We start from the raw sequence: 16342 nt of genomic DNA on the forward strand, positions 1-16342 counted from the left end.
CCGTCTTTACCCTTCGACTGCTCAACTAAATCTGTCTCCAACGCTTCTTTTTCTACCTACCCTTAAAGTTAAACTCTACCCAGGGATTTTCCCAGGCAAGGGAACGTTGTCCTAGGCGGCCTCGCCGAGGCGCGCCTGGACAACATCGGCCCAAGTGGCCAGGTCATAAATGAAACTAAACTAAAGCTACGTTACGATATCCTTATACCTATCCTATAGCTAACGCTCTCTCTCTCTCTCTCTTCCTCTCTCACGCACACGCACACATTCCCACTCCTACAATAGGCTACCCGAAATCAATCCTATTAATTACTTTCGTACACGGAATTCATGGAAATGTAGAAATTACGTATCGCTTACTAGAAATTTGTTTACAGAATTGGTCGAGCAAAAACAAAAGGCGGCGTTGCAAAAGTGGCAAGACTTCGAGGACAAGCTGGAAGCCCATACGAAATGGTTCTCCGCGATGGAAGCCGCGTTCAGAGATCAACAGCTACAGCCTACTCTACGGGAGAAGGAAACACGGTTGGCTACCCTCAAGGAGAAACGTGACTCCATACTCAAGAAAGAATCCAAGATTGATGAGTTTGTCGACAAGTCTCATAGTTTACTCCATGCTAGCGGCGTGGAACGTATAAAACCGATGATTTCTCAAATTAGTAACAGGTAAGCGAAGCGAATATGGCCGTCAACGGAATGGAGTTCGAAAGAGACGAACAACGAGATTAATGTAACGTAAACGATTGCGTTTCAGATATCAACTGTTACACGTGCTCAGCAAAGAGGTGGTAACTCGATGCCAAAGCATCGCGGACGATCATCGCGCCTACGAGGAAAAATTGAAAGGTTTCGATGAGTGGATCGCTCGGTTGGAGCAAAGTCTGTCCAATTTGAAGAAAGACGAAACCGGGAGAAATTTGGAAGAGAAGGTCTCGCGTCTGCAAATACTTTTAGCCGAGAAGGAGCAAGGCGAACACCGTTTGGCCGGTCTAGCGTCCTTCGGGGAGAGGATTCTAGCCGACACCTCGGCTCAAGGACGGGAATTGATTCGTCACGAATTGAGACAAGCTCGGGAACGATGGGATAAACTCGTGGAGGAAATAGCCGAACAACAAAAGAAACAAGATGCTCAGTCTCTGCAGTGGTCCAATTACCAGGAGACCCTGCAACAAATCCTAGCTTGGTTGGACGCGATGGAGAGGTCTGCGAAGCAGGATTCATCGATCGCTTGGTCATCCCTTCAGGAAATTAAATCGAAATTGCTCAAGAGCAAGGTAACCGCGATCTTTTTCTTTCCTCTTCTTTTCTTGTTTCCTTTTCTTGCTTTCGAAACTAGTAGAAACTATTATACCAGCAAGTAAAGTAAGTAGTTTGCCGAACGAAACGTTAACTGTTCCAGGCGATGCATCAGGAAATCTTGGCCTACAAGCGTATCATCGAAGGCGTTTCTGAAAAAGCGAACGCGCTTACGTACACCGTCCAAACGCCCTCCGACGCTCGGCAGAATGCTGCCTCGGTCTCGGAAAGATACGAAGACCTGGTCGACATGTCGCAGAAAAACATGTCCAACTTGGAGACCCTTTTGGACACGTTCCAACAATTTTACGATCTTCAAAAGTCCTATCAGGATTACCAGAAGCAACAATGGGAACAGTTGGCCAACTACAGCGACTACACGGGCAACAAGGCTGCTCTTCAGGCACAATTAACTAAAATCATGGAACTTCAAGACGGCCAGAGGGAAGGAGAGTTAAAGTTGAACATTCTGAACGAACACGTCGCCCAGAGTGCTCGTAATCTGACACCGAGATCGCTAGAGTCCATGGAACGAGATTTAGCTACGTTGAGGTAAAACAGAGAAAAATTTGATAAAGAGGAAATTTCAAATATCTCGACTTGTTGGCTACGAATCGAATTTTCCAACAGATTCGAGCACAAGAAGTTCGCGACTGCTGTGAACGACATCGTTCGATGCGTCGAGGAAAGGATTCAGCAATGGAGCGAGTACGAGAATTCTTTGGAGCGCCTATTGGCCTGGCTGGCCGACGCGGAATCGTCTTTGAAAAATTACTCGTTGAAGAATACCCTCGACGAGAAACAGGAGCAACTAGAAAAGTACCAGGTATCGTTTTCGAAACAAATTAACATCGCTTCTCACGATATGCGTTATGGACGTATCGCGACATTTTTTCTACGTCATCTTGCGCATTAAGTTACTTGATGTTTTTTTCTTGGAAAATTTGCAACGGTAAGAAAGACAAGCTACGAACGAGATTTTATTTTACACATTTTTGCAAAAAGAGAAAAAGATACGAGGAAAAGAGAGAGATAAAATTGTAAATAAAATCAAGATTTGTCTTTGAAAAACTTTCTTAGGCACTACAAAAGACCGCGTTGTCATGGGATACGGAAGTCACGGAACTGGTGGCGCTCGGAGACCACCTCGATCAAGTAAGAAGAAACCCAGAAAATTTTTCTCATCGAGACGTGTCAACACTTTTGTCGAAATTTCCCCTTTTTCTTCTTCGTCTTCTTCTTTCGCCCCATTCTGACTTTTATTTCTGCTCTTTTGTGTGTGTTCTTTCTTTTAACGTATCCAACGTGATTTCAATGTATATTGTACGTATTACGTAATTAAAGAAAGAAAAGCAGCTTCGTTTTTGAGGTATTCGAAAGATAGACTCGTCGATCTCGTACAATTCTCTCTTTTCTTTCCTTTTCTACTCTTCTCTTCTCTTCTCTTCTGTTGTCTTCTCTTCTCTTTTCTCTTCTTTTCTTTTTTCTACTACACGCCCACGCTATTATACGTCAAGTTTTTAACGAGTTATATTATACACATGTACCATAATAATTTCCATATGTATAACGATTAAGAGTGATGGATGGAAATATTACACTTCATTCTATTAATATTATCGAGCGTTTCTCCGTTCCGTAGATGTTGATCGTGAATCTCCGACAAAACGAAGCAGAATTCGACAGAATGAGCGACGAATCATCCGAGCTAATGCAAATCAGCGGCGAGACCAGATTCTCCGCCAGCGTTCAGCAGATTACATCTCGGTTCCAGTCTATTCAAGCTACCGCCAAGGTAAGAAAGTTAGCTACGGGCGGAGGCGATGGAAACGCGTTGCTAATGAAAACGATATTGTAGGAACTTGTTAAAAAATGCGAGCAAGCGGTGTCGGATCACGCCGCTTACCTAGAACGCTACAAACAGTGCTCGGAATGGTTGGCGAACGCGCGAACTTGTTACCGTTCGATCAAGGACGACGGGACGAGTACGCGCGAAGAATTAGCCTCGAACGTTGGAACCCTGAAAGATCTTTCGACGCGCCAATCCTCGGCGACCCTTTTGATAAACAACACGGTGGAGGCTGGGGAACGATTGTACCCGACGACCGGAACGGAGGGACGAGAAATCGTTCGCCAGCAGCTGCTGGAACTTCAACAAGCCTTCGAAGAACTGTACGACAGCATCGCCTCGACGGAACGCGAACTTCTATCGAAGATATCGCGGTGGTCCGGGTTCGAGGAATCGAACGAGGCGTTCGAAGAATGGCTGAGAAACATCGAGACTCAACTGAAAGCGGAAATCGAGCTGAAGACAACATTGGACGAGAAACGAGCTCAGCTGCAAATCTACCGCACGTTCCTGCACGACGCGCAGACCCATCAGCAGGATTTGCTCGATCTTCGCGACAAGGGCGATAATCTACCGGATTCTACCGACAAAGTGCACCAAACTCTGAAGATGTTGAACGAGAGGCACGCCGCGGTACTGAAACGAGCCGCAACGTTCGTCGAAAGATACGAGGGCATCGTCAGCGATCATCAGCAGTACAGCAAGTCTGTCCTGGATACGCACGAGTGGTTGGATGCGACGCATAACGCGGTTATATTATGGGGCGACACGGAACTCGAGCGAGTGTCCCTGCACACCAACCTCGACCGTTTGAAGAACCTTCTGCAGAGTTTGCCGGAAGACGAACCGAGGGTCCAACAGATCAGGACGCTAGGCGAGAAGGTGATACCCGGCACGTTGGAGTCCGGTCAGATAAACATTCGATCGCAGATCGATTCGTCACAGCAGGAGTGGGAAAGTTTGGTCACCGCTGTCAATTCCACCATCGACACTCTGGAAAACAAGCTGCAACAATGGAACGAGTTCGAGACGTCCAAGGAACGATGTCTCGCCTGGATGAGGGAAACGGACACGAAACTGCACGCAGTGGACTTGAAGCCCACTCTTCTAGAGAAGAAAGATCAGTTGGAGATGCTGCGCACTCTTCAAGGGCAGGTTCGCGCGAAGGAACTGGAAATCGACGCCGTGACGGAGAAAGCCCAACAACTGCACAAGAACCTTACGTCTCGTACGAGCCAGGTCTCGGAGCTGAGCATCAAGTACCAGCAAATCTCGAACAAAGTCAAGGATCTGAATGGCCGTTGGCATCAATACGTGACCACTCATCAGGAGTTGGACAATCAGGTGGCCGAGTGCACCAGATGGTTGGACGATATCAGGAAAAAGTTGGCCTATTGTTCCGATCTCGGTGCCTCTTCGCAGAAAGACTTGGAGAACAAAATGGAGATAGTGCAGGACCTGTTGCTCTGCAAGGAGGATGGATTCGGCAAGGTTCAAGGAATCGTGGAATTGGCTCAAACTGTGTTAGCCAACACCGCGCCGACGGGACACAAAGCTATCAACGATACGGTCGGCAAGCTTCAAGAACAGTGGAGCGCTCTGGCCTCGAAGATGTTGGAGACCAAGACCAATCTGGACGACTCCATCAACAAGTGGGCTGGACTCCTCGAGCAGATACAGTCTATGAACAAAACCGTCGAGTACATGCAGACGGCTTTGAACGATTTCTTGCCGTTCCAGACGACCATGGCGGAAAAGAGGTGTCAGCTGGAGCGCGTCAAGGCTCTCGAGGAGAAAATTCGATGCGAAAACATCGAGGTGGACGGTCTGAAAATGAAGGTTGCCGAAATGATTGCCAGCGGACCGCAGGGATTGGCCGCCTCCCAGGCTCAGACTATCTTAAACAGATTCGACGCGCTCTTCGAGAAGATCAAGTCGTTGCTGATCGAACGGGAAGAACAGTACAAGGATCATCGATTGTACAAAGAGGCGCACGACGACATCATCAACTGGCTGAGTCGAGCTCGCGAGAAAATACCCTCCATGAAGCAAAGACCTCTCAGCGATAAATTAGCTATCGAGAACGCGGTGGCGCCGTTGGAGAGTTTGTTGAACAAAAAGGCTCAGGGTGAGTTGCTGGTCGAGCATTTACAGCACACCGGAAAAGTGGTTTGCGCTAGTACCAGCCCGCAAGGACAGGAAATCATTAAGAACGAGGTTCGCGCTCTCACACAGAGTTTCGAGGAATTATTCAAAGGTAAGAGAACATCGTACTTTGTCTTTAGTTTCGCGCATTCAAGTACCGTCGAGTGAGATTAGAATAAAACGACTCGCTTTATTTCAGAAATCAGACAGCAGAAAGACCAACTGGAGCAGACGGTGGGCCAATGGCGCGAGTACAAAGACGAATACGAGAGACTCAGCGACTGGTTGCAGCAGTTCGACATCCTCGTCAAGGCGCAGAAGAACTCTCTGTTGCCGAACGTCGCCGAGAAGGAAAAGCAAGTGCGAGAGGTTAAGGAGATCCTGGAGAAGCTGCTCAAGGGCCAGGAACAGATCGACAAATTCAACAAAACAGCCTCGGGACTTCTCTCCTCTCACTTGGACACCTATGTAAACAATCAACTGCGTCACCTGAATTCACGGTACCAAGTCCAGGTGAACTTGGCGAAAGACGTGCTGAACAAGGTCGAGACGAACTTGGCGCAACACCAAGAGTACGAAGCGAATCTGGCCAAGACGCGCGCTTGGATCGAGAACGCGAAGCAAATAATTCGCAAAGGAACGGAGGCGGCGTCCACCAGTAGCCGAGAAGAATTGCAGAACAGGTTGGACAACATTCAAGAGCTACTGAGGAAACGAGAAGAGGGCCAGAATCTGGTCCATCTGACCGTGAACTGTGGCGAAAAGGTAACGAGGAACACCAGGTCGGACGGCCGGGAAGAGATCAACGCGCAACTGAAAGAGATCCAGAACGACTGGGAGAGACTGGTGAAGAAAATTTCGACGACCAAGGTTCATCTCGAGACGAGCCTCCTTCAATGGGCCGACTATAGTTCGTCGTACCTGCAACTTCAACAGTGGATCAACGACCGCGAAGCAAAGTTGCAGCAAGTTTGCGAGCAAAAGGTTTCGAAGGCTAGAAAAGGTTTGGCTGGTCTGAGCTCGTTGGCTATCGGCGAAAGGAAAGCTAACCTGAGACAAACGAACAGCATCGTTCAAGACATAGTAGCGTTCGAACCGATGATACAGTCCGTCACCACCAAGGCGGAAGATCTTCGCCAGGCGACGCCCGCCACCGAGATCTCGATCAAGTACGAGACTCTGAGCAAACAAGCGCAAGAGTTGTACGCGAAACAGAAGGAAACCGTCGAGCAACATCAAGCTTTCATCGACAGCGGAAACGAGTTCGTTCAGTGGATACGCGCGGCGAAAGAGAGACTTGGAAAATGTTCGGAGCCTACAGGCGACAAGGAGTCGTTGGCAAACAAAATCACGCAGTTGAAGGTGTTGCAAAGCGAACTACCCGAAGGCCAGAAGAAACTCGAACACGCTTTGGAACAGGGCAACGCGGCCTGCCAGATCGCCGACGAGGAAGACAAGGAAATAATCGAGGAGGAAGTGGCGTTGTTGCAAGAGGAGTACGACAGCTATGTGTAAGTAGTCGCGAAAGGGCTGATATTGTAACGTGTATATGTTTACATTTTCCTTTTTTTCAATTGAAACGAAACGAAACGATGCTAACGCGTGTCAACTTACGTTGTTGTAAACTTTTCGCTTCAGGGACTCGTTAAACAACACCAAGAGCTTGCTAGAGGTAGGAATAGTCAAGTGGACAGAGTACGAGGATCAATTCTCCGAAGCTGCCGAGTGGCTCACGCAAACCGAGCAGCTGGTGCAATCGTTCAACAAACTACAGGACAGCTTGGAGGAGAAAAAGAACGTTCTCGAGCAGTTCCAGATCCATCTTCAAACTTTGTTCGATTGGCAAAAAGAGCTCGATCGTTTGAACATGAAAGCTCAGATGTTACTGGAGACCTGCGCGGACACGAGAATCTCGAACGCCATCACTCAGCTGACCACAAAATATAACGCATTATTGTCGCTCGCGAAAGAAATAATGAGACGCTTGGAACTCCATTACCAGGTACGATTATTGAAAGTTGTTCCGAAAGAAATTAATTGTTCTATTATCCGAAAATTCCGCTATTCGACCACTTTTGTCTTCTTATTAGTTCGGATATGGGAGTCTCTACTGTATCCCTTTTTCAGGAACATCAACAGCACAATACGCTGTACCAAGAGTGTCAAGACTGGATCGAACGAACGCGCGACAAACTCGGCGAGTGCAAAGAAATTCCAAGCACCCTGGCCGAGGTGAACAACAAACTGCACACTTGCAAGACCATCAGACAGACCCTCGAGCAGGGCCAAAACAAGCTGCGGTACGCTCTCGAGTTGAAGGAGAAGGTAATCATGAACACCGAGCAAAACGGAGCCGCAAAGATTCAGGAAGACACCGAGAACCTTAAGACCGAGTTTGAGAAGCTGTTGGTCAACGTCGAAGACATTAGGCAGAAGCTGTCCGCGAGAGCCACCGCGTTGGAGGAACTGAACAAGATTCATCGACTCACCACGGATTGGATCGATGAAATCGAGGGGAAGATTCAGCCGGGAGAAATGTTCAAGAACGATCTGAGCGAGAAACGGGCAGTTCTGGAAAAGTATAAGACGGTTCACAGAGACATTCAAGGTCACGGTGAAACCGTCGATCGTTTGAAGGCTCGTCTCGCCGAAGACTCCAGCATACCCGTGGCTCCTTACCAATCGACCTTTGCCAAATACGACCAATTGAACAAACTCATATCCGATAAGATACGCGTAAGTACTTTCCATTCCAACTTTGACCAGACTTTTACCAGAAAAATACGACGTTTTATAAGGTTGTTTGTAAACTTTTCAGAATTTAGAGGAGCAGGTGAACGATCACGAGAAATTTCAGCAAGCGCAAAACGAGGCAGCCGACTGGGTCCGTCAAACGAAACTGGAACTCCAGCAACATTGCGACACCCACGGCGAAAAGGAACGGATCATCGAAAGAGAGAAGAAGGTCGATCGGATCATCGCCTCGCTTCCCAGAGGAGAGACTCTGATCTCTAAGGTGATACAGCTCAGCGACGCCGTGATTTCCAGCACGGGTCCAGAAGGCCAAGAAGCCATCGGACAAGACGTGAAGCAGTTGCAATCCAACTGGAAGTCTCTGCAATCGCAGTGCCACGACTCTCAAAAAACATTGTCAAACTGTATATCCAGTTGGTCTCGGTTCACCGGTGCGTTGGATAGCATGAAAAGATGGATAGACCATTTTCAGAAAAAAGTGAACGATGAGCAATCGAAAGAGAACAAAACTCCCGAGGATTTGGTGCGCTGCAAGAGTCTCGTGGAAGAGGCTATCCAGCAAAAGCCCGTTCTCGAAGAACTGAACGACAAATGCGAGGCCTTGTTGGAGATGAGCGCGTGCAGTTGGGCACGCGACAAAACGGTCCAACTGCAATCGGCTTACACGTCTCTGTTGACAGACATGCAAAGTCTGGTGTCGAAGGTAGAGAAAAATTTGTCGGACCACACCGAGTTCCTGAAAGCCAAGAAAGAGATGGAAGATTGGTTACGCGTCGCGCGCGGCTCGGTACAAGATTGTATGGGCGTTGGAGACGCCGAGTGGGCCAAGGACAAATTAGAAACGATCAAGGTATTTACCTGCTCTTCTCTTTTCTTCTCTTCTCCTCTCCTCTCCTCTCTTGGTCGTTATTCGTTTTCGAATTTCGATCGACGATCAACACTCTCGCTTTCTTTCACAGATCGTCGCGATGCGAATCACCGAGGGTCAACATCTGCTCTCGACGCTGCAAACAGCATTCGCAAAGGCGATCGAGACCGCGGTGCCGGAGCAACAAGAACAGCTGAGAACAGACATGGCTGGACTTCGTTCCGGCTGGGAACAGCTGAGCATCGATTTGAACACAGTTCAAGCTCGGCTAAAGTCTCTTTTGAGTCGCTGGGACGATCACGGCGAGGCTCACGGCAAGTTTCAGCATTGGCTGGACGAAACCGAGAAAAGTATGCGGAAACTACCGGATACCAAAGGGGAATTCGGTGACATGAAAACGATGTTGGAGCGTTACAAACATATCCAAGAGGAAGTTGCCGAGAAAAAGACCGAGTTGGATCATCTGATAGAGGAAGCCAGCGAATTGTCCAAGTTGGCTAAGAAAAACCGACCTCTGGATCAAACGAACAAATTATTGAAACGCTGGCAGGATTTGAGCGATCGCGTCGATGAAAGGAAAAAGCTCGTCGAAAACGAGATGCAAGAGTACAACGCTTACCACGCGGCTCTGCAAGAAACCGAGAAATGGTTGCTTCAGATATCCTTCCAGCTGATGGCTCACAATTCTCTCTACATCACGAGCAAGGAGCAGACGATCAGTCAGATAAAGCAACACGACAATCTGCTCGAGGAAATCGAGATGTACACGAGCGTATTGGAGGATCTCAAGTTGAAAGGCAACGGACAAATTTCTCGCTACGTGACCGTCAATACCGAAATAAAAACAGTGATCGAAACGCAGCTACAAAACGTCCAGGAGAGTTACAACTCTCTGCTGAACACCGCGTTACAAATTAAGAAACGATTGGCGGAATCGCTGATCAAGTTCCAAGAGTACGAGAACACCCTTGAAAGCATCATGAAGAACTTGGATGCGTACGAACCCGAAATTACGCAGGAAATGGAAGCACCGTTCGACACCCTCGAACAAGCGAAGGAAAGGTTCGAGAACGCGCGCACCTTGCACAACAAATTACAGGCCGAGAAGACGCGATTGGCTTTAGCGGTCGAAGCTTGCGAAGCTGCGGTGGCTTGCGTTTCGAGGCCTGGAAGTCCTCTCGATGCTCCACCCGTGCAAATTCCAGCGAGAGAAGTCGAGGTCCGGACCAAACTCGAAGACCTTATCGATCAAGTACGCGTATATACATAATAATAATCAAACAGCGGATCTTCATGCAATATAAAATCTTCGCAAACGTATTTACAAAAATAGGAACCAAAACATAAATTTATTTTACTCTTCGAATGCTATAATATCAATTTTACTCTCAATATTTTTTTATATTATTCCATACTGTGTGCATTCTTTAATTTCTTGCGTATTCGAACTACCTGTAAATGCTTAAGATCCTCAGTCTAATAATAAATAATTGTTGAGCTTATTATTATAATTAATGCGGTATAGTGACCCGAATCGTTTGTCGCGTTAATTGTTTTCAGGCACAGGGACATCTGATGAACGCGACCAAGGCCGTGAGCGAGCTGGAGGAACAAACTCGGCAGAAAAACGCCCTTCGCACGTGGATAAATCAGCAACGAGCCCTCTGCGCCGAGTGGAAGTCTCGACCGGCGAAACTGCGATCCGAGGCGGCGCACGCCGAGCTTCAAGCGATGAACGATCTCCTCGGGAACGTCGGAGAACGTCGAACACACGCCATCACCGAACTTTCGATCCACGAAGAGGATCGAGACATCGAGGAAGGTCTCGAGAAACTCGAGAGAGAGCTAACGGATGCCATCGCTGCGAAACAAGCGGCCCAGGAACTGATTCAAAAGTATCGATCGCAAGTGCAGAACATTCAATCATGGTTGGACGCGCTCTCGAAGAAAATCGACGTAGTCGAGAAAGGCAACGGGCAGACGATCGGGCAGAAAATAGCGAGCGCGAAAGAGATCGCGTCCGAGTTCGAGTCACAAGGACCCGATAGATTGAACCAAGTCAAGAGTCTGGGCGATCGAGTGATGGACTCTGTGAGCAACCTGGATTCTCAGCAGATAGAGGAGCAGATCAAGTCAGTAGAGAGGCGGTACGCGGACACCGCGAAAAAGCTCCAGAGGAAGGCGCAGGTGTTGGACATGACCGCTCAAGGCATCGAGGCAACCAGGCAAGAGATAGAGGAAAACAGAGACTGGATTCAACTGAAGAAACAGCAAGCTCAGTTATCCGAGCCTGTGGGCTACGACAGCAAATTGGCAGAGGAGAGACTTCTCGCTCTGAAGGTACCTGTATTCTCAAATATTCCTTTTTGGATAACTCGATAACGATATCCAATCGATTCGTTGGTTCAAAATATTCTTTTGCAATTACAGGCGATGCTGAAAGAAGCCGAAGGGAAGCAAATGGTAATCGACACTCTGGAGAAGCGGGTTGGGAACATGCAGAACGAATTAGAGGGGAACGAACAGCAACAATTGGAGAACGAGACCAAGGCGCTACGCGGAGAACAGGCAGAGCTTTGTACGATCCTAACGGAAGGAATTTCGAGCGCGACTGCCGCGGCTGACGCTCGTCGCAAATTCGAGGGTGAGCTGGATCGCGCCCGAGCCTGGATCAAGTCCAAGAGCAACAACTTGAAGAAACTGAGCGGATATCTGCCTTTGAAGGCCGCGAAAGTCGAGCAGGACATCGAGCAGCATAGCGAGTTGGAAGCCGATATCGATTCATTCAGCGAGAAAGACCTCAACGACATTTTGAAACAAGGAAACACGTTGCTGAAGGAGTGCAGCGACGAGGATCGAGCCAGACTCGAAACCATCTTGGACGAGTTGAGCAAGGATTATCAGGAACTGAAGGGTGAAGCGAGGGAAAAACAAGCGGCATTGGCGGATCTTCTTCAAGGCCGGAAAGCGTTCGAGAACGAGATAGACAAGTGTCAGAGATGGATCAACGAAGCCGAAGTAGCTACTTCTTCGGACCTGCGGACCTCCAGTATCGATATTCTACGAGAACAGCTTGCCAAGGTATATATACGTAATTGTAACTTGTACGTTGTAAGTTGTAAGGTGTAAGGTAATAACGTAAGCTCCTAATCGATGTACAAGTCTCAAGGTACAGGGCATCGGGCCAAATTCTGTTTTAATGTTTTTTCCCCGTACAGACAGTATTAACAGTCGAAAACGTTGTTCTTTTTTTTATAAACCCACCCCAAAGTTTAGGCCTGTCCTATCAATTAGATTTTTTGGGGGCCTGCTAATTGAAGCATTCGCGCGTCCGGATCCACCAATGGCGTTGATGTGGGGTTACTCGTTCACCATCCAGGCAGGCCTAAGCACAGGCATTTCCTGGATCAGGGGATTCCAGGGAATGCATGGAGCCCAGATTCAAGCCTGTAGTCCAAAAATTGTGGATTTTGGAGAAGGTGGGGGTTTGTGAGGGGTGGGTTTGTCCGAGAGGGATTCCAAGGGGTGCATTTTGTAAAGGTCATCAAGGAGAGTCACCCCAAAGGTTTTTTTTTGTTTTTTCACCCCATTCCGTCACCCCTGGACCCTTCCGAAGTGCCGTTTTTCTGCACTATCCCCTTTAGGGGGTGAATTAACCTCCTTCACACACCCAGAGGACACTTCAAAACTAAGCCTCACGAAGTTTCTCGAAGATCGGTTGACAACTCTCATATTTATGACGTTTTGAAAAAGTGTCTCGAATTTTTTTACGAAGAGTATTTATGCTATTATTTACTTTCATTTAAGAAATTTTTACTAATAATATTTTTACACGAATCGTTTCAGTACGATCGGCTCAAGATGGAGGCGAACGAGTACGAGTCCGACATTGAAAAAATAATTCAACAAGGAAAGTCCATCCTTCCCACGGTGAGCGACGCTGACAAACTCGAATTGAGCGAGCAACTGCAAAACATGAGGGAAGCACACGGAAGAGTGGCTGGAATTATAAACGAGAGAGCGCTCGCTCTACAAAAGAGCATCGACGAGGCTGAAGAATCGTTGGCGCGAGTCGCCGAGGCCGTACAGTACATGACGGATGTGCAAAAGGAACTTCAAGAACTGAACAAACCTATCGGTGCTCGCGTCGAAGACGTCGAAGCCATGTTGGACTCTTACGAACGAATTCTGAACGATTTGAAAGCGAACAAAGCGAAACTGTCAGACTTGGGATCGGTGAATGTCGCCGATCTCCACGGTGTGCTGGCACAACAAGACGACCTCGTAAAGGCCATCGAGTCACAAATATCGAAACTCCGACAGTTACTTTTGCTGCGGCAACAATTCCTCGCTCTGATCGCTGAAATCACCACGTTCGTCGCCAAGTACACGGAGATCGTTCGGGACATCGAAACCTCTGGCCTGACTACGGAGGAGAAAATCAAGAGGTAGGTAAAATTCTAATCGAGCTGATATTCTCTTTAGAACAATTCGTCCCCACAACTATGAAAACTTTTCTATTCGATGATCGTGTTTTTATTCGACAGATACGACGACGCGATTCTCAAGATCCAAGAGTGCGAGGCCACCCTGGCCAGCGCGACCGACAAAGGCCAGCAAATCGCCGCGGAGGGTTCGACCGTTGACAGAAACAACATAACGGAGCAGCTGCAATCTTTGAAGCTGCAATTGCAGGCCTTGAGGAGAGCCGTGGAAACGCAAAGAGAACAACACGAACTGGCTGCGGCGGAACACAAGAGGTTGGCCAACGAACTAGCCGAAATTCTCGAGTGGCTGGAGGATAAAGAGAAGGAAGTGAAATCGAGACCTCTACTCGAAAGAGATCCGGCCAGCGTCGAGGCTGAACTGAACAAGCACCAGGAACTTTGCGAGACTGTCAACGAACATCTCGACAGAATCACAAACTTGAAGAATTCGATTCCCTACGAGGAAGGCATGCCTGGCTCCTTGAAGGAAATGCTTAGCGAAGCGGTGTCCCTCTTGTCTTCTCTGCCAAGAGAAATGGAGGAGCGTGGAAATTACTTGGAAAATAATATCAAGCTGCGGTTGGAGTACGCTGCGCTTACCGACAAACTTCACGGATGGGTTCGCGAAGCGGAGATTCGACTCGAAAGCGACAAGAACGGACTCGATTTCGAAAATATTCTCAGCGATCTGGAAGAACACAAGGTTCGTATACGATCGATACATTCCAACTTTCCGACACGATTTAATTACACGATGAATACACGATGGAATTTACTTTCAGATATACTTCAGCAGCGAGCCGTCTATTCGCGAGCTCGTGTCTCAACAAATCCAGCAGGCGGCGGATAAGATTTGGCCATCGTTGACCACCTCCGAACAAGAGGAGCTGAGCGTCGAACAACAACAGCATACTCAATTATTGAAGAACACCCTGAATACCGCGAAATCGCAACGCGCCAGACTCGAGCAAGGCGCCGAGACCTGGAGAGACTACACGCAAACTCTCGAACGAGTTCGAGCCGTTATCGGGAGATCCAGATTCACCGACGAACCCGTCACAACTCTGGCTGGTTTGCAGTTCAACATACAGAAGATCACGCACGCGCTCAACGACATACAGGTAAATTTTTAAAATACGACAAATTTTTATAGAAATATTATATTAAGTCTACCGGGAAGTTCTGTATATTAATAAAAATTATATTATTCAACAGAATTTATTCGAGTGATGAGAAATGTATTAGGTTGTCCCAAAAGTTTCTTTCGCTTTATTAATAAGTAATACATGCACAATATTTTACGTTTTATGTTACATTATTGAATTGTGCACGGATTCATTTTGCTCAATTACTGTTACAACATGAATACCTATGAAATTAGATTGTCTATTTATATAAACACGACCATATAAAATAATTGAGTGCAACTCGCGAAAAAAACTTTTGGGACAACCTAATATTATTCTGTGTTATTCTGAAAACGGACAGAACATTCCGGTAGACCTAATATTTCCAATCGCTGGCAATTGTTTCTCTTCTCTTATTCCGTATCGATCTCTCCGTAGAATCAACAATTCGAGCTAGATCTTTTGAACGAACGGGGTCGCGAGGTCCTTCGTTTGGCCGATGCCAACAACAAGAAGACGATAGAGGCTCAGAGCTCCGAAATCGGTGCCGAATGGAAAGAATTGGTATCCGGTTTGGAGGGTCGCAGAGACGCTCTCGAAGCTCTCTCGAAACATTGGGAAGACTTGGAGGCGCAGTGGTCCCTCGTTGAAGCTCGCGTCAATGCGACGGAAGAGAAGAGCAAACTCGTGGACACGGTGGTTCGTTCGAAACAGCACTTGCATGACACCATCAAAGCTTTACGCGTAAGTACCGTCGTAAAAATTTGTCACCGAGCGTGAAATGCCCTTCCAACGTTACTAAAATCTTATCTTTCTGTTGCGCGCAGGAGTTAGTGGCGGAAGGTGAGAAATTGAAACCGATGACGGACGAACTAAAAGCTCTGGTAGGACCCGTTCTCGCGTATCTCGCAGCTTTCACCGAGGACCCGGCGCGCGTGCTCGAAAAGAAACTCAACAAATTGCAGAATTCCGTCGATACGTGAGTCGACTCGTATTTTTATTCTATTCTTACGATCAGACGTCGTCGAAACATCTTCGAAGACGCTACATTGGCGTTATCGTTGCATCGCGTCCGGGATAATCGAAAAATTCGGATCGCGATAATGTTCATTTATTCTCAATCTTATAAATAACCAATTTTCATATAAAAAGAAACGGTGGTTTTTTTCTTTCTTTTCTTTTCTTTTCTTTTCTTTTATTATTATTATTATTATTATTATTATTATTATTATTATTATTATTATGCATACAGATTCGATCAGCGTAGAAATACCACTTCATCGATCGTTTGATTGATCTACCGTTTTAGAATTTCTTTTCCGCATCTCTAATCTTTGATCGTTTCGAAAATAAAAAGTGTCATGGACATTTCGCTGCCGATGCCGTGAAATCATCGACGAAAAAATTACAAGACGTTGTGCGGTGTGTGCAACTTTTACGCATGTGCATGCGTGTATTTTCGCTTTGGCATATTACCATTCCTCCCAAAAGGAGGAATAACGTTCGCTTCTCCCATCACCATTTCGTACATTTTGTTTCAGGATCGCTTCGCGACCGAATATCAACATTTTCTTCATTTATGTAATTCTATTTTGATACGTGATTATTTTCAGGGAATTTGATTATATTTTCAGGTATCATTGCAGTAGTCGTTTAGAAATAGTATTATAAATCGATCGAATATCATGTTAATTTAACGCGATACCACGGTACGAGAACCTCGGCCACAGAACGTGCCATTTTCTTTTCTCAATTACACGCGCGAACACACGCGTCGAGTTATCGAAAACTTGCGTTTGAAATGGACGCGCGGTAT

The 16342-nt window shown here is 47.1% G+C and overlaps 1 protein-coding gene across 2 annotated transcripts in view; it reads left to right on the plus strand.

The window, feature by feature from the left end:
* The window catches only part of LOC128878840 (muscle-specific protein 300 kDa), a 52851-nt gene that overhangs the window by 25068 nt on the left and 11441 nt on the right, over positions 1-16342 (plus strand). The window contains exons 16-34 of one of the 2 annotated variants that reach the window (XM_054127406.1): positions 378-666; positions 755-1274; positions 1400-1848; positions 1927-2122; positions 2377-2451; positions 2939-3091; positions 3155-5402; positions 5490-6801; positions 6929-7292; positions 7418-8026; positions 8109-8894; positions 9004-10164; positions 10473-11252; positions 11343-11993; positions 12759-13360; positions 13460-14102; positions 14182-14520; positions 14965-15270; positions 15354-15505. In XM_054127406.1, coding sequence (XP_053983381.1) covers positions 378-666; positions 755-1274; positions 1400-1848; positions 1927-2122; positions 2377-2451; positions 2939-3091; positions 3155-5402; positions 5490-6801; positions 6929-7292; positions 7418-8026; positions 8109-8894; positions 9004-10164; positions 10473-11252; positions 11343-11993; positions 12759-13360; positions 13460-14102; positions 14182-14520; positions 14965-15270; positions 15354-15505 — 11635 coding nt within the window. The remainder of the gene's footprint in view (positions 1-377; positions 667-754; positions 1275-1399; positions 1849-1926; positions 2123-2376; positions 2452-2938; positions 3092-3154; positions 5403-5489; positions 6802-6928; positions 7293-7417; positions 8027-8108; positions 8895-9003; positions 10165-10472; positions 11253-11342; positions 11994-12758; positions 13361-13459; positions 14103-14181; positions 14521-14964; positions 15271-15353; positions 15506-16342) is intronic. The other variant, XM_054127414.1, reaches the window with a different exon arrangement.

Source organism: Hylaeus volcanicus, chromosome 1, assembly GCF_026283585.1.
Source record: "Hylaeus volcanicus isolate JK05 chromosome 1, UHH_iyHylVolc1.0_haploid, whole genome shotgun sequence".
Lineage (NCBI taxonomy): Eukaryota > Metazoa > Arthropoda > Insecta > Hymenoptera > Colletidae > Hylaeus > Hylaeus volcanicus.